The sequence below is a fragment of the Acinonyx jubatus genome, chromosome D2, assembly GCF_027475565.1.
Source record: "Acinonyx jubatus isolate Ajub_Pintada_27869175 chromosome D2, VMU_Ajub_asm_v1.0, whole genome shotgun sequence".
NCBI classification, from domain to species: domain Eukaryota; kingdom Metazoa; phylum Chordata; class Mammalia; order Carnivora; family Felidae; genus Acinonyx; species Acinonyx jubatus.
In genome coordinates this window covers 30,108,099-30,132,385 of record NC_069393.1, presented here as the reverse complement: position 1 = coordinate 30,132,385, position 24,287 = coordinate 30,108,099, and the positions used below count along the sequence as shown (strand labels likewise).

General features: G+C 50.2%; 2 protein-coding genes across 2 annotated transcripts in view; both read left to right on the top strand.

Annotated features, from left to right (window-relative positions):
• The first annotated feature begins 814 nt into the window (after window positions 1–814).
• Window positions 815–5,366, top strand: NPFFR1 (neuropeptide FF receptor 1). Its single transcript, XM_053207112.1, has 5 exons — window positions 815–832; window positions 929–983; window positions 1,167–1,655; window positions 3,226–3,325; window positions 4,478–5,366. The coding sequence occupies exons 1-5, from the start codon at window positions 815–817 to the stop codon at window positions 5,364–5,366; spliced, it is 1,551 nt and encodes a 516-aa protein (XP_053063087.1).
• Window positions 5,367–22,350: 16,984 nt separating this feature from the next.
• The window catches only part of PPA1 (inorganic pyrophosphatase 1), a 29,721-nt gene continuing 27,784 nt past the window's right edge, over window positions 22,351–24,287 (top strand). The window contains exon 1 of the mRNA XM_027062177.2: window positions 22,351–22,524. Within this exon, the coding sequence (XP_026917978.1) occupies window positions 22,461–22,524 (64 nt within the window). The 5' untranslated portion in view covers window positions 22,351–22,460. The remainder of the gene's footprint in view (window positions 22,525–24,287) is intronic.

Here is a 24,287-nt window from a genome sequence, read left to right as displayed (position 1 = left end):
CTAGTGGCTGAGCTCTGGATGTGACAGAAGACTCCCCAACGACTCTTCGTCCCCTGGAACAGACCACATTCAGTCCCAGAGGAAGGCAGGAGGAGAGTTTATGAGACAACATCATGAGTCACCACATCTAATGGCTTCCCAGAGGAGCTGTGGTTGGACACCGAACTGCTCCTTCCAAAGGTGGCTGGGAAGCACACGCCAAAGCCTGAAACTGACTCAGAGACACACAGAGAAGGACCACCTCTGCTGCATATGCCTGAGGCACCCTGAGAATGTCACAGAACCCCTCTGATCTCAGTTGTCCCATTGCAAATGGGGCTAATACCTAACATGTTTACCTCGTGGGGTGATTGGGAGGGTTCGATAAAATAATATGCAAGTGCTTTGTTAGATGCTGTGTCAGTGAAGCAGCTGATACCACGATGGGACAGAGTGAAGGAGGCAGGGTAGCCTTGGCTTTGGGTGGTCTTCTGGTAAATTTAATGTGTGCCTGTGCTCTTACCCTGGTTCAGAGTCCTCTTTCACTGTCCATTTGTCTACTGCCTTCTTGCCTTTCCCAGCTAAAGTTCTGTAGAGGCGATGCAGAGGGACAACAGAGATTCCGAGGGTATAATAGTCAGGGTCCCAGGAGAAAACAGGCGGTTGACTCAGAAAGTGTTTATCTGAAGAGGTTAATAGGGGGAGTTTATGGGGGGTGGGAAGGGAGGTAAGAGAACCAGCAGGAATGGATGAGCACCCAGGACTGGCGATCCCAGGGAGCTGTCAGTGCAAGGAGAGAAAACAGTGTCACTGTGGCCCTCAAAGAGCTAGAGCCATGGAAGAGGGCCACCTGGTAGGAGCTGTATCCATAAAGACAGCCCCACAGGCAGAACTGGGCCAGGCATGGAGGGGGTCGGGAGATGAGTAACCTGCCTTCTGTCTTCTCCAGTCCTTCAATCTCCTTCAGCGCTTCCCATTGGCTGAACCTGGTCGGACACCAGAGGGCAAGGGAATCTGGCCGATGTAGTCCTTAGAGGCCAGCCTCTGGGGCAGACAGCGGGGCTAAGAAGGATGGAGCCCAGATGGGGCAGAGGTGGGGGAGTTGGATGGGAATGGAGGAGAGCCAACATCGGGAAGTGAGCTGTGGACGAGACATCCACCTTGTCTCATCCACATCATGAGATGAGGGTTTGGGTGCTGTGGGTCGAAAGTGAATCCGGTTGCAACTGGAGTTGAACACACGATCGGGCGCGGTAGGGCACGGTCGGGATTGGGAGCACGGAAGGGTCACACCCAATGGCAAGGAGTCAGTCAGCCCTTCTTTGCCAAGGCTCCTGACCTGTATGCTCCTTTGCTTCTAGGGGAGCCCGCCCAGCCTCCCAACAGCAGCTGGCCCCCAAGTCAGAATGGGAGTAATGCCAAGGCCACCCTGGCTGCAAACCTCACCTTCTCCTCCTACTACCAGCACTCCTCACCGGTGGCAGCTATGTTCATTGTGGCCTATGTGCTCATCTTCCTCCTGTGCATGGTGGGCAACGCCCTGGTCTGCTTCATCGTGCTCACGAACCGGCACATGCGCACCGTCACCAACATGTTCATCCTCAACCTGGCTGTCAGCGACCTGCTGGTGGGCATCTTCTGTATGCCCACCACTCTCGTGGACAACCTCATCACTGGTGAGTGGAGGCAGCAGAGGCAGTGAGGGTCCCCTCCGCCCCCGAAAGCGTGGTTGGCTCGGTCTCTTGGCCAAGATGTCATTGCCTTAAACTTAAGACAGTCTTGTGGCTGAGGGATTCGGTTAGAAATAACAGTGAATTAATTATTCTCTTTGTTCCAGGCATTGTATGACCTACTCTTCCTGCATTACCTTCATGAATCCTTAGAGCAATCCAATGAGTTATGCATGAATCCTTAGAGCAATCCAATGAGCAATCCAATGAGCGTCCCACAAAATCCTGATTTTGGGGACGGGGAAACTGATGCCCAGAGTGATTAAGGGACATGTGTGTTGTTACCCAGCTAAGTGTCAAGTCCCATGGCCTCACGCCCATATTTCTAACCAGTGTTACTGTAGCTCCCCTGGGCAGGACTAGGACCAATGGGAAGAAGTCGTAGGGGGGGCAGGTTCCCTCTGAATAAGAACCTAATAATCCCCACTTATTTGAGTTGTTCTCCAACGAAAGAGAGTTCTGTCCGACAGGTAGTGAACTGCCTGTCAATGGAAGTGTCCAAGTAGAGACGGGCTGGCCATTTAGCAGTGACTTGGTAGAAGGGATTCAGGCAGAACTAGACCACCGAACCTCTCAATTCCTACCTGTCCATCTTCCACATGTCAGAGGGATCACACTGTTGTCTACTCTCTCCCACGTGATTTGCCTGCCTTGTTTCAGAATTAGGCTCCACACACCCTGAGACTCTACATGGGGAAGGACTAGTTTCCAGGGCCATGGAGACATCTAGAGCTCTGAGCTCGTAGGCCCTGAGCTCGGGGCTCCTGAGCCCGGATCCAGAGCCTGCAAAGCCCCATCCAGGGGCTTACCAGTGACTGACCCGACTTGGGGAATCACAGCCTGTGTTTCTGTAGGTTTCAGGACCCGAGTAGTAGAGCCAGGGCAAACAATTTCCCCTCAGCTGCACTGGCTCAGCCTGGTGGGCCCTTCACTCACTGCTGGATCTCGAGTTCTTTCACAGCTGCTGAACATAAACTGCTCATCCTTCTCCTTCCCGGCACACCTAGACCCACAGGCATGCATGCACGCACACACATGTACAGGTGCACACACATACAGGCACACACAAGCAGCAAGAACAGTGATAAGGCAAAGTCACTAGCTGGGTAAGGTGGTGTCTTCCAGTCCTTTTCACGTGCCTCAATTTTAAAAATTGTTGGAATGACCCATTCAGTGTGGAGCCTGCTTAGAATTCTCTCCCGTGCTCAAAAAAAAAAAAAAAAAAAAAAAAAAAAAAAAAGAAAAGAAAAGAAAAGAAAAGAAAAAAGAAAAAGAAAAGAAAAGAAAAGAAAAAAAGATTGCCTCTCTAATGGTGAGAACCGGCCATGGTAGTTTGGACTGTTTGGACTGGTCAGTTCCTCTTTTCTGGAAGTGTGTAAGCAGATGAGAGGATGACCACCACCACCAGGACATGGAGGAAAGATCCGAGCCACCGTGAGGACTGGTCTAAATGGCCCAAGGTGTCCGGCTTTTTGTGGATGAGGCACTCGCTCTGTCATGGGCTCTGTCATTGCAGGGTGGCCCTTTGACAACGCCACGTGCAAGATGAGCGGCTTGGTGCAGGGCATGTCCGTGTCGGCTTCCGTGTTCACCCTGGTGGCCATTGCTGTGGAAAGGTGAGAGGGTTCCCGGCTGGGTTCTCCCCGGCTGACAGAGGCCCGGCACTAGGAAGAGCCTCTGTCTCCACGGTTGGGCTGACCAGAAGCCTGGGGCTGAATCGTGAGCCATAAAGGGAAGGGTTGTGGGGCTGTCTGCCCTCTATACTGGGGGGACCTGCAAAGAATTCCACCTCCTTCTGGAAGGCCTGGAGGCAGCTCCTGCCGAGGTTTAATAGGGATTCCTGGGTCCTATGAGAGCTTGAGGGCAGGCCTCGTTTCCTAAGCCGTGACTCCTGCCACTCATGAGAATGAGCCAGGAAAGCCAGTTTCCGAGGGCGGGGGGCTCAGTGTGTTCCTGCTTCTTCACTCCCCCTCCACACCCCCCTTGCTGTTCCCTGGCTGCCCAGGCCTTACCACTTCCCCATGTCCACACTACCAGAAGCTACTTCTGGTCTCTTTCAGCCTCAGATTCCATCAGAGTCTCTGATAAGCATGGGCCCGCGAACAGAATGGAGCCAGGGGCCAAGGAAGCTTTGCAAGCAATAAAACCCAAATGCATGCAACAGGTCCTTCTCCCCTCCTCCACCTCAGTGAGCCCTTGCACTAAGGGTTCATCTGGGCACTTTTGCCCAGAGCACGGGACGCAGGCAAGGACACTGGCCAAGATGACATGGGGACAGCCTGTCACGTAGACTCCACACCTGAACGCCCAAGGTTTTCTGGAGAATCCGTAAACAGCTAAAAGTGTTCTTTGATGCACCTACCTAATCAGCCTACTCAAGGACAGAATGTGCAGGCTGATCACTTTGCTAGCTGCCAGCTAATCAGTTTAACCCCCCGCCCCCCCCCCCCCCCCCCCGCAAGTGCACAGACAGGATTGTTTCCCACTGCAGGCAGTTCCGTCCCCCCTCCCGTCCTCCTTGCCTTTGTTCCTTGACTACTCAGCGGGGAGCTGACTCCCTCTCAGGTGAGAAACCAGCTTGCTTACAAACGAACCTAGATCTACTGCGGGAGCTGCTCTTGGAAGCTGCCCACGGTGCGGTGCGAGGATGCACGTGGCATGCCCACGCGCCCCAGCCCCCAGCCCCCCGACCAGGGCAGCCCTCGCCCCTGGCACAGGGACCCCTGGGACTCGTCCCCAGCCCGCCTCTCTTTCCCCCCTCCCCGCAGGTTCCGCTGCATCGTGCACCCTTTCCGCGAGAAGCTGACCCTGCGCAAGGCGCTGGTCACCATCGCGGTCATCTGGGCCCTGGCCCTGCTCATCATGTGCCCCTCGGCCATCACGCTGACCGTCACGCGTGAGGAGCACCACTTCATGGTGGACGCCCGCAACCGCTCCTACCCGCTCTACTCGTGCTGGGAGGCCTGGCCCGAGAAGGGCATGCGCAGGGTCTACACCACCGTGCTCTTCTCGCACATCTACCTGGCGCCCCTGGCGCTCATCGTGCTCATGTACGCGCGCATCGCCCGCAAGCTCTGCAAGGCCTCGGGGCCCGCGCGGGCCGGCGGGGAGGCGGCGGCGGCGCCCGAGGGCCGCCCGGGGGCCCGGCGCAGGGCCAGGGTGGTGCACATGCTCGTCATGGTGGCGCTGGTCTTCACGCTGTCCTGGCTGCCGCTCTGGGCCCTGCTGCTGCTCATCGACTACGGCCAGCTGAGCGAGCCGCAGCTGCACCTGGTCACCGTCTACGCCTTCCCCTTCGCCCACTGGCTGGCCTTCTTCAACAGCAGCGCCAACCCCATCATCTACGGCTACTTCAACGAGAACTTCCGCCGCGGCTTCCAGGCCGCCTTCCGCGCCCGCCTCTGCCCGCCGCAGTGGGCGAGCCCCAGGGAGGCCTACTCGGAGCGGCCCGGCGGGCTCCTGCGCGCGCCGGTCTCCGTGGAGGTGCAGCCCAGCGACTCGGGCCTGCCCTCCGAGTCCGGCCGGGGCAGCGGGACGCCCCGGCCCGGCCGCCTCCCGCTGCGCGGTGGCCGGGTGGCCCACCACGGCTTGGCCCAAGCCGGGGAGCGTCCCGGCTGCCCCCACCTGCCCCTCACCATACCAGCGTGGGATATCTGAGTGGCATGGGGAGGGCGGGCCCTTGAACCTGGGGGCCCCGACGGGACATAGGAGGCCAGGACGGGACCGCAGTCGGGTGTGGTGTCGGGAGACGGTGCCTCGCGCCTCGCTCTCACATACAAGGCGGTGGCAGCTAGCGGTACCTCCTCTACTGCCTTCCCCCTGGCGGGGCGGGAGCTAACGTTCCACCGCACCCTTCCTTGCGGCGGCTCCGCGCACACCCGGCTCCCCGAATCCTCGCGAGACTTTGGGACTAGGTTTTCTGGTCTCCGCTTCTCCAGATGTGAAACTGAGGACCAGAGAGGAGGCGTGCCTAGCCGGGGCTCTCAGCTGGAACTCTCACAGGAGCCCCCACTCCAGCGCCTGTATGGGCATCTCCAGCTGCCTCCAGAAGGGCCCCCGAAGGCGGGGCGCAGTGAAATGGGTACATCCTACTTACGCAGCTGGGAAGGATGGGAAAGCGAAGTTGCTCTGTCCATTCGATGCTTTGTGTCCATGTCCTGGGGTCCCTTATGTGTGACGGAAGCCACTCGGCCTCACCCTTTCCAGGAGAACCTGCTGTGCCCTTCCTGCCAACTCTGTGTAGGTTTGTCTTGTTTGTTCCAAGAGGTGTTCCGGGCCCTTCTCTTCTCCCCACTGTGCTTCAAGGGGACATCGCGTCTGGGCAGCTGCAGGAGGAGTGTCAGTTGCAGACACTCTGGGTCTTGCCCTTCGGGTCCTCACCCAGAGAAAAGAGGAGGGCTCTCCACCATCACCCAGGCAAGAACTTACAAGGCGACAGGCAGCTGCAAGGCCACAGGGAGGCCTTGGTTTATTTATTCGTGGACGGGAGGAAGGGAGAGCACCGGACCTACTTGCAGCTTTTGGAAAGACATCAGCCCACCGGAGCTGCGAGTGCAAAGCCTTCGCAGGGCCCGGCTTCTCTGTTTCCTCGGGGCTCTGAAGGGAGATAGGTCAATCAAAGCTGGGGTGGCCTTTGGGGCCTCCTGGAGGACACACACTAACCCCCCTGGCACAGATAACTTGTCCTCTGAAAAGGGGTGGGGACCAGGAGGCCCCCTTGTCTTCTCTGCAGCTCTCACCAGTACACCTGCATCGCCTCGAAGAAACCAGGTTTCTCGTCCAGGAGATGGGAGGAAATGGGATCGCCTCGGTGATCTCTGCATGGCCCCCCATAATCCGAAGCGAACTGGGCATTTCCCCCCTCATCTCTATAGAAAACACCATGTTGCTAGAATTTTAGTGCATAGCAAGCGGATGTTTCCGGGGGTCAGGCCAGAGGAGGCAGCTCGGAGGCTTGATGGCTTCAGTGATGGACAATGACTTAACCCCGTTTACCCCGCCCTAAGCGCTGGACGTCACAGCAGCAGAAAGCTCCAAAGCAGTTGTCCAGTACATTCTCCAGGCTTGTCCCCAGACACTGTCGCATTTGACCCATGCCAGATGTTGTTGCTGCCGTTTCACAAAGTAACTGAGGCTGCAGGGGGCCGAGGTCACAGGCCACGGAGCGGCAGGATGGGGATTGGAATTTGTCTTCCGGTGGTTTCTGCCCCTGCTGCATTCTGCCTCTCAGGGAACGTGGGTGGGGCGAAATGGGGAGGAGACCCGAAGTTTCTACGGAGGTTTTCTGCCTGACGGTGAACCAGGACGCTTGTGGAGCCAGACTCCCTTCAGGCTGCCAGTCTGGGAAATGGGAGTCTCTTGTGTCTACTCTTGCAATATCCAGACCGAGCTGCTCTGTGCACAATATCCACAACCCACATGCTGAGCAGGCTGCCAAGCTCCATCATGACCCCACCCAGGTCCGGGTATCTGGGGGTGATGAATGCAGGGCTTAGGAGAGGACTCCCTAACTAGTCCCTCGTTAACTAGCGCATGTATGGGCCCCATGTCTGGTGCTTGGTGTTGTCACATAGACCAGCGAGTTCCCAGCTGCTTCTTGTGAAGAACTCTGTCTCCAGGCTCTACAAGTTGCCCAGAGAAAGGGCCATCTCAAACCCAAATGCTTCTCCCTGTGGCTGGGTGGGATCTGTCCAGAGACACTGTCTGGTCTCTCCTCTGGGGTGTTTCTCCGTTCGCATGGCCTCCCCAACCACAGAATCACAGCCTTTACAGCTGGGGGAGATCAGAGCGCTCACCCCAGCCAACCTTTCCACCAAGGCCCCTTTGTTTTAGTTCCCCCCAAAGACACCATGCTTGGAGAGCTGGGCCTGCCAGAGAAACCGCAGTAGGCATAATTCATATATTTTGCTGTTATTTTCCTCTCTAAAAATCAGTCAAAGGCGATGCCAGCCCATTCAGAGATTGGATCTGAATGGCAACAAGCATGCCTTTATGCTTTCATGAGGGGGTGAGGCCTTGTGGGTATGTGTGGAATGTTTGCTTTTTGTGTCTGTGGTAGAATATACACAACATAAAACTTACCATTGTTCACTTTTGTAAGGGTACAGTTCAGTGGCCGTAAGTGCGTTCACACTGGCGTGTAACTGTCACCACTGTGGATTTCCAGAGCTTTCTTAACATCCCAGACTGTAACTCCGTACCCATTGAATGACAACTCCCCATTTCCTCCCAGCTTCTGGTAACCACCATTCTACATCCGTGTCAATCAATGAATCTGACTACTCCGGGTACCTCATGCAAGGGGAATCAAACAGTATTTGTACTTTTGTGTCTGACTTACTTCACTGAGCATAATGTCCTCAGGGTTTATCTTTGTTGTAGCATATGTCGGAATTCCCTTCCCTTCTCTTCCCTTCCCTTTCCTTCCCTTTCCTTCCCCTCCCCTCCCCTTTTATGAGAGAGAGAGAGAGAGAGAGAGAGAGAGAGAGAGAGAGAATGAATCCCAAGCAGACTCCATGCTGAGCATGGGCTCGATCCCACGACCCTGGGATCACGACCTGAGCAGAAATCAAGAGTCAGATGTTCAACTGGCTGAGCCCCCAGGCGCCCCCAGAATTTCCTTTTATTTAATGCCAAAGAATATTATATTGTATGTATATTCCACATTTTGTTTATCTGTTCCTCCACTGGGTGGACATTTTGCGTTGCCTCCTTATTTTGGTTATTGTGAATAATGGGTGGAGTTTTAAGATACTGGAAGTCGTTCCTAAAAATAATGCCTGCGTGACCCTGAGGACAGACACCCCAGGTGGGGAACTCAGCACTGATGGGTGACAAAAGCAGAGGCTCAAGGAAAGCTGTGATTGCTCTTACTTCCCTGTGCCCACCCCGCTGCTCTGAGTTTCTGCTGGGCTTTACTTCTCCGCTAGAGAGGCGAGAAAGTTGTATGTTCCCTCCGTGGGATGATATCTTACGAAGCTATCGTTATAATTATAGCTTTCTTGTCCTCACTGGAACCCTGTGTCCCAATACCTGGGCCCTATCAGGAACCTCGCTGGCTACCCTGAGGCACGCAAGAGGAAGCAAGGCAGACTTCTTCTGATGTGCTGTCCTCCGCCTACCGACTGGTTGGTCTCCTGAGGTAACTGCCCTTTCACAGGCGGAAAGTCTGAAGATGAATTGGAGGTGTCATGGGCGAAAAGGGCCAGAGGCCTGTTGACACTGAGCACCCTCACCCCAGACGACACTCGGAGGGACTCTGTATCTATCCCGCCGTGCGCAGCGTGAGCGGTCATCCTAATCGTGGGTCTCCACTGATGAATGGCCTCTTGCCTTCACCAAGACCATGCAGCAGCACGCAACAGACCAATGGGAGCTGGAGGCGGGCACCCGGCTTGGACCCCACAAACCACAATCTGCCCGGCCCTACACTGAGGACTTCCTCTTGGGACCTGGAGGACGCATGAGTTGATTTGGGTTGGAATGGAGGGCAGAGCTGGCAAAGGAGGACGCGAGCCCCCTATCATTAGTCTACTGTGTATTCATCCAGAAAGCCAGATGAGAGCCAAACCGAGAGCTGGATGGACAAAGCATTGCTATTAAGCTCTGTACCTTTTTGCATCCGTTTCCTCAGCTCACCCCTGAGAAGTGCCACTGAGGAAAGATAGATGAGAAGGAGGTAGCCCAAATGGGCTTCATTACAAGCAAACAATGTTGAATCGACAATAGATTCCTTGTTGAATAACCCAATTATTTATGCTCACGGCATTTTATTGTTGGTGTTTTCTCTCCCGACACAAACCCTCCATGATCGTTGTGGAAATTTTACAAAATTTAGATAAGCAAAGAGACGAAAATAAAAAAAAAAAAAAACCACCCAAATCCCATCACAAGGGATAAGCATAAAGTCATCTTCTACACACATATAGCCACATGTTCTAAAAATTTGCAACAACTTTATTGAGGCGTAACTCGCCTACAACGAAGCTCACCTATCGTAATTGTGCACTTTGATGAGTTTTCGCTTTGTGTATAGCCGTGTAACCCCGACCCCACCCAAGATATTTCCAGCATCCCCCCAAAACTGCCTTGTGCCGTACCGTGGTCAATCCTCTCCCTCACTCCTGGCCCCAGATAAACACCCTTCTGATTTCAAAATGGTACATACCCAGAGCCATGCAGCGTGTGACTTTTTGAGTCTGGTTTCTTTCGCTAAGCATGATGTTCTTGAGCTTTTTGTCACAGCATGTATCAGTCCTTTGTTCCTTTTTATCGCTGAGTATTATTTCATCGTTTGGCTGTATCACATTTTATTTCTCCGTTCATCGGTTAATGGGCATTTGGGTTGTTGTTCAAGTATGAATTCATGAATTATGAATAACACTGCCATAAACGAGCTCATATACAAGTCCTTCCAGTATACACGTTTTCAACTGGGGAAATACCTAGGCGTGGGTTTGCTGGGTTGGAACTAAGTGTATAGTTTAACCATGTAAGAAACCACCAAAGTATCTTCCAAAGTTGCTGCGCCGTTTTGCACTCCCGTCAGCAGTGTTCCAGCTGTTCTTGCCAATAAGTAGCACCAGTCTTTAAAAATGTGCCTGATGGGGCGCCTGGGTGGCGCAGTCGGTTAAGCGTCCAACTTCAGCCAGGTCACGATCTCGCGGTCCGTGAGTTCGAGCCCCGCGTCAGGCTCTGGGCTGATGGCTCGGAGCCTGGAGCCTGTTTCCGATTCTGTGTCTCCCTCTCTCTCTCTGCCCCTCCCCCGTTCATGCTCTGTCTCTCTCTGTCCCAAAAATAAATAAAAACGTTGAAAAAAAAAATTTAAAATTGTTCCTGATGGGCGCCTGGGTGGCTCAGTCGGTTGAGCATCTGACTTCAGCTCAGGTCATGATCTCATGGTTTGTGAGTTCGAGCCCCACATCGGGCTCACTATCAGCACGGAGCCTGCTTCGGATCCCCTGTCTCCCTCTCTCTCTGTCCCTCCCCTGCTCGTGTTCTCTCAAAAATAAAAAATAAATATTAAAAAGAAAAATGTCCCTGATGGAGGCACCTGAGTGGCTCAGTCAGTTACGCATCCAGCTTTTGATCTTGGCTCAGGTCATGATCTCACGGTTCATGATTCATGAGTTTAAGCCCTGCATCAGGCTCTGCGCTGGCAATGGATTCTGTCTCCCTCTCTCTCTCTCTGCCCCTCTCCCTCTCGTGCTCACTTGCTCTCTCTCTCAAAAGAAATAAGTTAAACTTTTTTTTTAATTTAAAAAAATGTCCCTGATGATGCTGGGGATCTTTTCATAGGCTTATTGGTCATTCTTCTAGATTTGATTGCAACATGTTTTCAAATCTATCTTTTAAAAAGATGATTATATTGTAGAGACCTAAGTGCAAAAATTTGCCCTAAATCTAAGAGGCACTTATCACTAATAGGTGATTTTTAAACTCATCAAGAATGAGTTTAAAGTTAGATAAGTAGGTGGAACATGGTAGACGAGGGAGGGCTATTTTAATAGGTGATTAGGAATGGCCTCTCTGGGGAGATGACAGTTGAGTACAGATACGAAGACCTTACCGAGTGCCTGTTAAAAGCCAGGCATGGTACCGAGAGCTTTTGTCTGATTTCTCCCAACAGACAGTAAGCTCCATGAGGACAGGGACTAACTATGTCTATTTCACTCACTTTTGTAGACTCAGATCTAGGACACTGCCTGGTACATGGGAGACAATAAATGACTGTTGAATGGATGAAGTAATAAAATAAGCAAGTATTTATTACTATGCCCATATTCTAGATGGAAAACTCAAGTCTCAGAGAAGCCAAGTCACTTACTGAAGGTCACATAACTAGATGGTGGTGAAGCTGAGACTCAAATCTTGATCCATCTGACCAGAGAGCACAGGTTTTGCAGATCCCCCAAGCTGCTGTGGATTCTCCTTCCTCTATTTGGGAAAGTGAGGTTCAGAATAAAACAGGGAGGCTTGATGGAGGTCCCCCCTTTAATCCAAAAATAAAACCAGCCAGCCACAGGCTCCAGACTGCTGTTTTGGCCAGAAGGCCACATTTCCATCACATTCGGTGGCTTCCAAAAATTTGAGGTGGAAGGAGTACCAGCGGTTTAGTTAAAAGGTGAAAATTTAGTTGGATCCAACACCACATCAAGCCTTCACGGGCTGAAAGAAATCATCCTTTTGACTCCTCTGTCTTGCAGTCATTGATGGGGCAAAGGCTGTCCATCTGGCTGTGTCCTGTCTTGCCTCGAGTTGTTTGTGTGCTCTTGCTGGCTGCGATGTCCAGGCCTTTGAATCCCCGTCACCGGCAAATACTACTGTTGTCATGTGCAAGCAACCAAATTAATGTGGGTGGAAAAACCCAAGCTTAGTGATTTGGGCAAATTAGTTTATCTGTCACATAGCCAGTGGTGGTGTTAAATCACTCTCTGTTTGAGGAGTAATCACTTCCCACCCGGCTCTGTCTTCCTCTCTGCAGGGAGGTTAGAACAGCCAAAGTCAAGCTGTTTTAGTGACAGAGCAATCTACATTTCCATGTTTTGACCACCCCCAAGGAAGAGTATTTTACGTAGCATATTTGGTTCATTCACAGTGCTGTCTGGCGGTCCTTCGAAACCACCTCTGATGATCAAAATCACTCCTTCGCTCTCCTCTGGTCCGTGTCTTTGGAAAACGATGTTACCTATGCTGTAAATTATGTAAAATAAACTCATTATGAAAAAGAGGTGAGTGTTTACTTTCTACTTTCCATCGTATTAGTAGCTTTCCCTCTTTTGCGTCTTTACTGTGAATGAAGTTTCCAGGCAAATAGCCATCCCTTCAACATAGGTAGACAGCGGGCTATGTCATCACCGACATGATTGCAGTATTCCCGTTTTACAGATGGGAAACTGAGTTGCACGGAGACCAAGGCATTTCCTTGAGGTTCCCGTGTCTTGTAAGTGGAAGAAGTCAAAACAAAGCTCCAGGCTCTGTGTGTGTTCCAATCCAGTGTTCTTGACACTTCACCGAGTTACTTACTTGGTTAGCTTCATACTTTGATGCCTATGTGACAAGTTTAGATAAAACTTCATTCCAGCAAGTGTATGCTCCACAAACCTAGTGTCTTTGGACTCTGGGAACATGACCTCTCACAGTTCAGTAGGCAGAGATAGAGAAGAGAAAAACTGTAATGCACTCTAGTGCTTTTTACAATGGGATACCACGGTTGGCCAAAGAAGCAATGGGACAGCCTGAGGTGCATCAGAAAAGAACTCCTGTAAGAGGCTTGAAATACGTCTTAAAGACTGAACTAGAGACAGCCGGGTAGAGAGGAGGGTTTGAAGCAGGGAAGCAATGCACTAAGATCTTCACCTGTTAAAGCTTATACTGGCAGCAGGTAGAGAGTGACTTGGAGGGGGATGAAGCTGGAGACCAGTGAGGCAGGAGGTATTTGGGGGAACCCAGGGGAGATACCCTGGGACTGGCTGAGGCAGGAGGAATGGAGAAGAGATGGCAAGTTCATGAGATGTTTGTGAGATCAATTCAATATTATCTGATAACTGCTCGGATGTGGGAGGATGGGCCATCGTTCTATGATACTTTTGGTTGCCAGTAACCAGCTTAAAGTAAAGGTGTGCAAGTTAGTGCAGATGACTGGTCGATCCAGAAGCTCAACAATGTCCCCAAGGACCACATGGTCTCCATTCAGCTGCTCTGCCATCTACACTGTGAACTTGGCCCTCAGTCTGGCTTCCCTCGTGGTACAGGAGGCCGCTATCAGCAATCAGAGCTGTATTCTTTCTTGTTTACATTGAGAGAGAGAAGGAATCTCTCTCCTCATGACTTGCTCCTAAGAGAACAAAGTAACTTCTCAGAAGGAGGCAGGAAACTTATATTGGTTCCTATTAGGTCAGGTATCCATTGCTGAACCAGTCCCTGTGGCCAGGTTCTGAACCTCATGTTCTTTGATGGGGTTCTAGAACAGTTAAAGGGGATAGGATTTGGGGAGCCTTGGTGACATCTGACTTCAACTCAGATCATGATCTTGTGGTTTGTGAGTTTGAGCCCCATGTCGGGCTCTGTGCCGACAGCTCGGAGCCTGGAGCCTGCTTTGGATTCTGTGTCTCCCTCTCTCTCTCCCCCTCCGCGGCTCATGCTCAGTCTCTCTTTCTCTCTCAAAAATCAATAAACATTAAAAAAAAACATTTAAAGGGGATAGGATTACAATGATTGATTAAGCAAATCAAGGCCCGTCTCTGGAACTGAGAGTCAATCTCCAATCTAGTTAATCTGGGGGAGGGAATGACAGATTGATGGGAAGTTGTATCCATTAGAAAGTCTTTCAGAAGCCCACAAGAAACATAATACTCTGAATCATACTGTTTTAAATACAACAAAGTCAATTTATTATCTTACATAGCACATTAACTGTTAGTGAGGTCAATTTGTTATCTTTTCATAAGAATACCTAACGCAGGAAAGGCCCAGGGTTAATTAAGTCAGCAACTCAGTGACATCAAGACCCAAGATTTGTCCACTTGGCATCTTTATTTTGGGTATATTCGTGTTACCTGCAGCCCCTCTCCCCTCCAGATTGTAAGACAGGTGTGGCTAGCAAATTCCATGACAATGCGTAAAGGAAGCCAAGAGTATCTCTCACAGAAGCAAGAGAACCTTTGTCAGAAGACCCTACCCCTTAGATTGCATTGGTAGCATTTTGTCCCATACGTACCACCAGTCTGGTCATTAGCAAGGGGAACAGAACCACTGATCAATTAGACTTTCCTCTGACTATGTGACGGCACCTCATTTCCCAAACCACATGGCCACACAGGGTGAGCAGATGCAGGTCTGAACAACACAGCCCTGTTGGGAAGGAGAAAGGGGAGTGAACAGGTGTTGGGTGATCACCGGTGACTGCTACAGACCTTAACCAGGAAATGGGCTAGGAGGAACTTCTCGGTAGAATAACTGCGTAGTTTGGGTGCTGTTAACTGAGAGAGAGGGCTCAAGAGAAACAATGGGAGGCTCATTTTTGGACTTGGTGAATATGAGATGCTCATGTACCAGCCAAGCTGAGAAATCTAGAAGGCAGCTATATAGTTGATCACCCCCTTTAAAAACAAAAAGTTTACTTATGTATTTTGAAAGAGAGAACACATGCGAGCAGGGGAGGGGCAGAGAGAGGGAGAGAGAGAATCCCAAGCAGGCTCCGTGCTGTCAGCACAGCAGCCCACGACAGGGCTCCATCCCATGAACCGTGAGATCATGCCCTGAGCCGAAGTCGGACGTGTAACTGACCGAGCCACCCAGGCGCCCCCTCATCCCCTTCTTCTTAAAACCCCATTTCTTTCTCTGGCTTCCAAGACACCACGCTTCTTGTTTTTGTCTCCTCTCTCTCTGCCATTCCTTCTTTGACCCTTTCTTGGCCTTCTTCTGCCACCCATCCCTGAAATATTGAGATTCCCCGAGGTTCTGTTCTAGGCGGTGGCCTGGGTGACTCAGTCTGTTAAGCTTCCCACTTCAGCTCAGATCGTGGTCTGGAGGTTTGTGAGTTCAAGCCCTGCATCAGGCTCTGCACTGACAGCATGGAGCCTGCTTGGGATTCTCTCTCTCCCTCTGTCTCTGCCGCTCCCCTGCTCGCTCTCTCTCTCTCTCTCTCTCTCTCAAAATACTAAATAAATACACCTTTTAAAAATAAATAAATAAAGGGGAGCCTGGGTGGCTCAGTCGGTTAAGCATCTGTCTTCGGCTCAGGTCATGATCTCACCGTTCCTGAGTTCGAGCCCCACATCGGGCTCTGTGCTGACAGCTCAGAGCCTGGAGCCATGCAAATGTAACTTCAAGCTGCCTCTTTATCCAGCTCTGTTGCTATCCTGGGTCCCTGCTGTATTTGTTGTGGGCAGGGTGCAGGGTTCAGTAAACCCCCAGAGACTAGGTTTCCCAAACTCCTGTGTCAGAGGAACATAAGATTATATTATTGTTCCCAATTATTCACTCTCTTCTCTGAAACAGGAGTATAAAACCCTTTATTACCAAGTGCCTTATAGTGCCTCCCTGCAGATAAGTACACTTCTCTGTGCCCTTGGTGTTAGACCTGGCTACATGACCTGCTTTGGCCAATGGAAAGTAAACAGAAGTTCAATATCAACTCTGGCCAGAAGCTTTAGGAGCCACAATGTGCTCCTGTTTCTCTCCTCCCTTTACCAGCAGACCAAGATAAGAGCTGCTCCCTCCGGCAGGACCCCAGAATAATAAATACCTGGAGCAGAGCCAAAGCCAATCTGTAGCCCTGATATGTAATCTGAGGAAGAAATGAATGTAGTGAGATTTCAGGGAGAGGGGGAGGGCTGTCTGTTAATACCACATTATCTAGAAAAAGCTGACTAACAGAATAATTGGTGCAAGTTACAGAATGCTGTGCTTAAATAGGTGCCATTGGCTTTGGGTCCTAGCGGCGGGCACCAAGTGGTGTAGACTTTGGTTGTTTAGAAGGCAGATTGTGTACCAAGTAGCTTGTGGGTTTAGGCAAAAAAGTTGGGAAACAGATTGTTATCTGTTTTGGTTGTTTTTAGCTGCATTTGACAGGCTACTACAAGAACGAGACGAGCTCAGAAAAGAATTGGCTGTTTTGTCAGCAGAGATTAAAACTCAGTTTTGGGGGGCGCCTGAGTGGTTAAGTCAGTTAAGCGTCTGACTCTCAATTTCAGCTCAGGTCATGATCTTGTGGTTCGTGAGATCAAGCCCCACATCGGGCCCTGTGATGACACTGCAGAGCCTGCTTAGGATTCTCTCTCCTTCTGAAAATAAATAAATAAACTTAAACAAAACAAAACAAAAAAACAACAAAAAAACAACAACCGCAGTCTTGGGACAGAGACCAGATCAAGGGCATGAGCGGTGGCTCCCAGTAAGTCCTTTGTTGGATAAAGCGGCTCTTAGTAGACTAAGAGCATGGCTCTCCAATGGCAGCTTGGTAAATTCAATTTACCTTGGCAATTATGCCTAGGGAAAGAGGTATGTCTTTATAGGTACGGTAATTTGCAAATAGAGCTGACTCGAATCAGGTAAAATGCTATTCAAGGTTCAAAGAGAGGTGCACAGCCAAGACATGTCAGCTTGGGTTAAAAGATATGATTGCTGGAGACCAACACTGGGGCTCCAAAATTTCTGTAGGCAGGAAGGAAGCTGAGAAAGCTGCTCACCTCACAAGAAGCCCAAAATTGTGAAGAGCAGGGGCTACTCCCAGGGACCTGGAATGGAAGTTAATCAAGGAATGTTTCCTACACCCTGCAGGATTTTGGAATTCTAAGAACCAATGATGATTGTCTCTCGGTTTTTCTTTCAATGAATAGAAGTGTTTATTCAGTCTTGGTTCAACCATTTCATATAAGGTATAGATGTTGGGGGAGGGGGGAGCTGTAGATAACGTTTGTTTGCTTGTTAGTGTCTGGATTAAGAGGACCCCTGTCTGGACATAATACAGAGACTCACGAGGTAGTGAGCTTTGAGCTTGATGTCATGACTGGTTGAAACTTTTGGGTGTCACTCTTTGCAGGAAGAGTGGGTATGTTTTTCTCATGCAAAAAAAGAGAGAAATGATTATTTATGACCAAGAAGGTCGACTGTGATAAGAGACTATTATTTTTACTATTTATTTGCTTCTCTCCCTGTAGGAGAATCAGACAGCCTGAGACGTGGCTCCCCGTTTGCATTGTCAGCTAGAGGAGTGCATTTCCAGAAGACATTGGCATCAGGCAAGGTCGCGTGACTTGCTTTAGCCGACTGAATGTGAGTGGAAGTGACACATAGCATTTCGAAGCAAACGCTTAAGAGCCCCTGTGTGGTTTCGACAGTTCTTTTTCCCCTCTGCTTGGTCTTGTAAGCTGGGGGATGTTACTCCAGCCTCAGGCTGCCAATGAGACGACAGGTAGGGCAAAGCCACAGATGACCCCTATCACCACCAAGAAACTCGAACAAGAAATAAATGGTCGTTCTTGTAAGCAAACTGAGATGGTTCGTAGTGTCCGTCACAGGGGCAAAAACTAGTCAACACTGGCTAGTGATACGGCTCACATGTGGGCCCAACCAATGGGAAACGCTGGCAGGAGACTAGAAGATGTGAGGAAGGGAAAACCATGTCTCTCCTTCCTTTCTTGCCGCAGGCAGTCTCTCCAGCATCAACTTGGTCTCTGGGTAGGCAGGCCCACGGGGCTTCCTGCTCCTGAGGATGGGCCCTGTGCTCCTCCCTTTGGCTGACTCTGCCTCATCCTCATGCCGAGTTCCTCTAGCCTGATGCTGGTGGCTCCCTGCGGTCGCTAGTCTGTATTTGGCTTCTCAGCTGATTCCCTGCATTAAAGTCCCTCTATTTTCAACATTTTGAGCCGTTTTGTCTAATTGCAGACTCGCTGATACACCATCCGATGCATAAATTTTGGAGTAACTATTGATCACAGATGTCTCAAACTCCGTGAGATTTTTCAAAAAAGGAAGACATGTTTGACTGTATCGTTTTTGGGGTTTTTTTCCTTTTTTTAGCGTTGTAACCGTTTTTAAGGATACATCCCAGTAGCATTAAGTACGTTCACACTGTTGTGCAGCCATCGCTAGCATTCATCTCTAGAACTTTCTTCTTCCCAAACTGAAACTCCGTATCCATTAAACAACATTAAACAACACCTCCCCATTCCTTCTTTGGCCCAGCCCCTGACAACGACCATTTCACTTTCTGTGTCTGTGAATTTGACGACTCTAGGTAGTTTATGTAAGTGGAATCACATACTTGTCCTGTGACTGGCTTATTTCACTTAGCATAGTGTCTTCAAGGTTAATAAGTTTATTTATTTGGTGGGGGGGAAGGGGCAGAGAGAGAGGGAGAGAGAGAATCTGACACAGGCTCCACATTGCCAGTGCGGAGCCCGATGCAGGGCTCCAACCCCGAAACCATGAGATCATGAATGACCTAAGCCGAAACCAAGAGGTGGGCGCTTAACCAACCGAGACACCCAGGAGCCCCTCATTCCCTTTTCAAGCAATCAGTCTCTCTCTTCCACTCTATCCAACCAATGATCAGTTCCATTGATTTTACCTTAAACACAGCTCTGTCACTGCTCTTTTCTTTTGCCACTCAAGTTCAGGGCATGGTCTGCATCTTTATTTAACCTGGGCCACTGCAGCAGCCTCCTTGTTGGTCTCCCTGCCTCTAGTCTTAAAACTTCCATCTAGGCTCCAAGCTGCTAACAGAGCCACTTTCTAAAGCAATCCTGATCTTGTCATTTTCTTGCTAAAACTCTTAAGTTGCCCACTGCTTTTAGGAAAAAGTTCCAACCCCATATTGTGCCTTCCAAGGCCCTCTACCATTCAACTCTGACCTACTTCTCTGGTCTCCTCTGTTAATAATCCCTTTCTGGCTTCTGCTTTGTCGTCTTCATTTCATTAACCCCTTCTTATCCTTCAGGTCACAGGTTAAGGGTCACTTCCTTGGAGGGGTTCTCTGCTCCCATCATGCAATGCCCTGTACTTCCTCTATCACTCTACTTATCTGCATTTATTGTAATTATTTGTTGAAGTCTGTCTTCTCTTTGGACTATGACTTCTTTGAGGGTCAAGACCATGTCTTTCTAAGTGCTACATCTCTACCACCTAGCACAGACGATGACCACAATAAGTGTTAAATAAAACTTAGTTGTAGATTTGTAAGTTTTCATGTTATGGGTGGCGGAGGGGAGTGGGCGGCGCCTGAGTGGCCCAGTCAGCAGAGCATCCAACTTTTGATTTTGGCTCTGGTCATGATCTCGTTTTGGATTCCCTCTCTCTGCGTCTCGCGTGTGCTCCATCTCTCAAAATACATGAGTAAAATAAAAAAAAAAAGAGAGAAAGTTTTTATGTTATAGGATGTATAGGTCCTGTAGGTGGTAGTCGACACCAAATACATACATGAGATAATCTAGGGAGAGGGTATCTCTAGAGAGAACATGAGAAGTAAGAAAGATAATGACGATTAAGATGAAGAGACGGATATGAAGCTAAGGGGGGAAATGAGAAATGAATGGCCAGATAAGTCGGAGAGATGTCAGAAGAGAATGCGGTCATAAGCCAAAGAAAAGAGTGCCTCAGAAAATTGGAGGCCCCCAACAAGGTCAACCACAGCAAAGAGAACAGGATACAGACTGAAAGGAAATGCCACTGGAGTTGTTACAGAGCAAGAAAGATAATGTTTGCCAACACTTGGGTTTATCCTTTGTCAAACTAATGAATTCAAGAAGGTATTGCCCGCCTCCTTTTCATTACTTCCTCTATCCATTAACCTGGCATAGATTCATTAAACATCTACTCTAGGCCAGGTACTGTGCTAGGTCCCAGGGAGACAAGAGAAATAGAGCAATATCCAGTCGGGCTTGTGGATCTCACCACCATTGCCTGCAAGGGAAAGTTACAAAGCACTGACTTGTGCCCCAGCAAAGCCGGGGCTTGGCATTTTATGGGAGTTGGTACTGATTGACTTTCTAAATACACTCAATGAAACAAGAGTTAATGTGCAAGTCCAGAGGTCAGCAAGGCTTTGTTATCTTGTTCTGAGCTGGCAGGAGGCAAAAGGGAAAGTGTATGTGGTCCACTATTGATTGCATCATTTCTGTCTGTTCCTAAGTCGGTCGCAGAGGGGATGTGGGGTTTTTTTCCAAGAAAGCTAGTTCCTGTGCTCAAAGGCAGAAAACTGATAGAGCAACTCAACCAAAAAGCATCCCCTTAAGAAACTCTCTGAACTTAATCCTTAGTGTTCACTCTGCAGAGATTCCTTTAACTTCCGGCAATACGATGTATTACTGACTACATTACTGCTCTATTTTTTTTCCTGCCCTGTGCTCCACCTACAGCAGAACAGTGTGGTGTACTGTTCAAAAGGTCAGTGAATCGTGCGTGAACTTCTGAAAATTAATGGGAGTCTGGATGGAGACAAGGGAGGGACACTCTTCCTAACTAATCAGAGAACTATCTTATTGGGTTTTCATTTAATACAGGGGGCATCTCATTTTATATAGTAGACATTGTTTTGAAATAAAAAGTTTAAATCAAAATGTCTTTAAAGCACATTATCTCTTTAATGCCCCAGAAAAAACAAGATCATTTAAAGAAACCCAGCTCATCACACTAGGCATTCTTTGAAATACTTATTATCATGGGGATGCCTGGGTGGCTCAGTCGGTTAAGCATCTGACTTTTGGTTTTGGCTCAGGTCATGATCACACAGTTCACGGGTTCGAGCCCCACAACAGGCTCTTCGCCTGACAATGGGGAACCTGCTTGGGTTTCTCTCCCTCTCTCTGCCCTTCCCTTGCTCTCTCTCCCTTTCTCTCAAAAATAAACAAACTTTTGAAAAAAGAACTACTCATTATTATATAATCAAATAGTGAATGGTCAGTTCCTAATTTATAATTTGGATTTTGAAATATGCTTTTTTTTTTTTTTTTAATATATAGGCTTGGGAAGTGATGCAATTAACTGACCACACAGGGGCCTCAATCAGGCAATCAGACTTTAACTGTTGGGGTCTGGCCTGGCTCAACAGTTGAAAAACAAGGTCCAAAGAACTTATGCCTGAGAGAAATGTGCTCAAGGGACTCTGAACTCATGCCTGGACTTTCCCAGTGCTTACATCTGAAAAGTCCCTGGGGGACCTAGGGCGGGTTGAGCAAGGAAGGGGGGCAGAGTAAATCCTTCTTCACCAGGGAGGGTAGAAATAACAAGTCATACTTCCAGAGTGCTTACAACAAGCCAGGCTCTTCCTCAGACTCTTCTCTACGTATTAAAAAACATTTTTTTTAACTTAACTTATTTATTTTGAGAGAGACAGAGACAGCGTGAGTGGGGGAGGGGTAGAGAGGGAGAGGGAGAATCCCAAGCAGGCTCTGTGCTGCCAGCTCAGAGCCCAAAGTGGGGCTCGAACTCATGAAAATGGGGGATCATGACCTGAGCGGATCGATGCTTAACCGACTGAGCCACCCAGATGTCCCTCTTCCTCGGACTCTTGACATGTATCAACTCAGTTAATCATTCCAACAACGCAGGAAACAGTTACCATTACTCTCCACTTCCCAAATGAGAAACTGAGTCAGGAAAGTTAACAGCAATTTGCCTGCTCTCCTACACTAAAAAATGGTGGAGCTGGTTACTCACCTTAGTCATCAGGGGCTTAGTAATATGCCTCAAATTCGCTTAAAATGCACACCTTTAAGATGAAAGGCAGGGCATGTCTGATGAAGCCTGTGACTTCAGAACGCCTTTTGAGACCAGGAATTACTCTGGGGCGGGGAGGGGGGGGGGGAGGAGGCGGGGGCGGTGAGAGGAAAAGGTGAGAAAGGTGAGTTCCCTGTGTGCACGATGAAGGAGAGGTCTCCAGTCCATTCCTAGCTGGTGCAAGCTGAGAACTTGGACTTTTGCCGTCCTCGGTCACACAGAACCCTAAAGCACACGGGGCGGAGGCGGAAAGAACACTGCCAAAGCCAGGGATCGCCGCTAGCCACGTGGCCCAACTTAGGAGCCAGGGGGGCTGTCAGAGAGGCGGGGCCGGCGGGGCGGGGCGCGGGGCCGGGCGGGCCGGGCGGAGTGCGCCTGCGCGCGGGGTGGGTCGGCCGCTTAAAGCCGTTCCCCGCCCCACTCTGAAGTCCAGTCTCCCCGGTGCGCACGCGCGAAGCTTTCTCCTTGTCAGTCGGCGCCGCGTGCAGGCTGGTGGCTCTGTGGCGGCGGCTGCGGCTCGTCATCCGCACCATGAGCGGCTTCAGCAGCGAGGAGCGCGCAGCGCCCTTCACCCCCGAGTACCGAGTCTTCCTCAGTGAGTGTCGGCAGACCGCGACCCCTCCCCGCCCGCCAACCCATTCATTCCCGGGCCTCGCCTCGCCTCCTGCCCGGGCGCCGTCGGCCCGCGCTCCGCCCCTTGTCCCGGGCGCGGGCCGGGTTCCTTGGGCTTCCCGGGCCCTGGGCCGGCCAGGCCCTCCCATTTCACACGTCCCGTTTGAAACGGGTAAACGGGGTGGGGGGAGGGTGACCGCGGGGACGGTCTTTCTCTTTCACACGCGCGGTGGGACCCGACCCCGGGCCCGGCTAGTTTTGCAGGTGCCCTCGGGCAGCGTCTGATGGGAAGGGAAACCACTGAGTCACTCTAGAAAAGGTGTCAGGAGGTAAACTAATCTGCGTAAGAGGATTGCTTGATTTGTAGGAACGGGGGCAGGGTGGAGGGATGACTCCCTAAGGACCTTAATTCCTGAACTGTAGCTCAGCCTGCGGGCACCAGGCAGGGTGAGATCCAACCCCTCGTTCTGCAGAGGGGGAAACTGAGGCCCGGAGCAGGAGCCGTCAGTGGAGGACCGAACCCATCTCCAGGAAGGCCCGGTCGCGTATCTGCCCCTCCCTCCCCCGGAGGTTTCCCCTGTAGCGCGGATGCTGGGAATGAGCCTTCTTGAAACAGAAAGCTGTTTCCCTCAAGTCAAACAGGTGACGTCAGTCTGGAAAGCACGAGGGAGAAAGTGCCAAGTTTTTACCCCTGGGCAGGGAATCGACATCTGAGGGGTACCTACCCCAGGTCCACACCTGGAGCTGCACTTAGAGCTCTGCACGCTGCGGGCTGATGGGGCTCCGCTTTCTCTCGCCCACCGCCTTTTGTCTTGCAGGTGGAGGAAAGAAAGCTACCTCGGGTTTTATCTTGATCTCTACCCACGCCCCTGCCCAAGCCACTAGGAATAGATAACTGGAGAGAGCCAAGGCGTTCGAAAATGTGTCAGTAGAGGCGTTTCTGTTTTAACTGTAAAGAGCCGTTTTACTCGGAAGGAAATGGGCAGGTGCAGCAAATCTTTGCGGGTGATGTGTGAAGGGCAGGCAGGAAATTGCCGGGTGGAGGGGACCAATGGGAACACGGAGAGAATGCACTAAGATCCTAGCGAAAAGTAACCTGCTGCGGGAAGAAAAGGAAAGTGAACTCAGGTTTACACATGTAGCTAAAGATTACCATGTAAAATCCAGGAAGGATGGGACTCCCCATTTTATTTAATTTTGGACTTAAATAAGGGCAGTGTAGGATCTTTTGACTAATAATTCACTGAACTATTTTTTCTGTAGTTAGAATCTCTCTGTAGGAGGGATTTAGAGCGGTGACGCTCAAGTTTGAAGGTGGAAAGATGATTGGCTAATTGACTTCAAGCTGTATTTATTTGCACAGTAGTTATCACTTAGGTTACCTAATGGTAGCAAGAATTTGATGGCCGTTGTGGAAGACCATAGCCATTCCTTGACTTTGACACTGGCTAATGTAATTTTTTATCAGATGGAACTCTCTGGGACTTAAAAAATACCAATGATTAGAACTGATTATGTAATTACATAATTTTAAGGTTTTTTAAAAAAATGTTTTTTAACATGTATTTATTTTTTGAGAGATAGAGTCAGAGCACACGAGCAGGGGAGGTTCAGAGAGAGGGAGACACAGAATCGGAAGCAGGCTCCAGGCTCTGAGCTGAGCACAGAGCCCGTCGCGTGGCTCGAACTCACGAACTGTGAGATCATGACCTGGGCCGAAGTTGGACGCTTAACGGACTGAGCCAC

Coding starts and splice junctions, on each gene's coding strand:
- NPFFR1 (XM_053207112.1), top strand. Junction 1,656..3,225: donor CGTGGACAACCTCATCACTG/GTGAGTGGAGGC, acceptor CTGTCATTGCAG/GGTGGCCCTTTGACAACGCC. Junction 3,326..4,477: donor GTGGCCATTGCTGTGGAAAG/GTGAGAGGGTTC, acceptor CCCTCCCCGCAG/GTTCCGCTGCATCGTGCACC.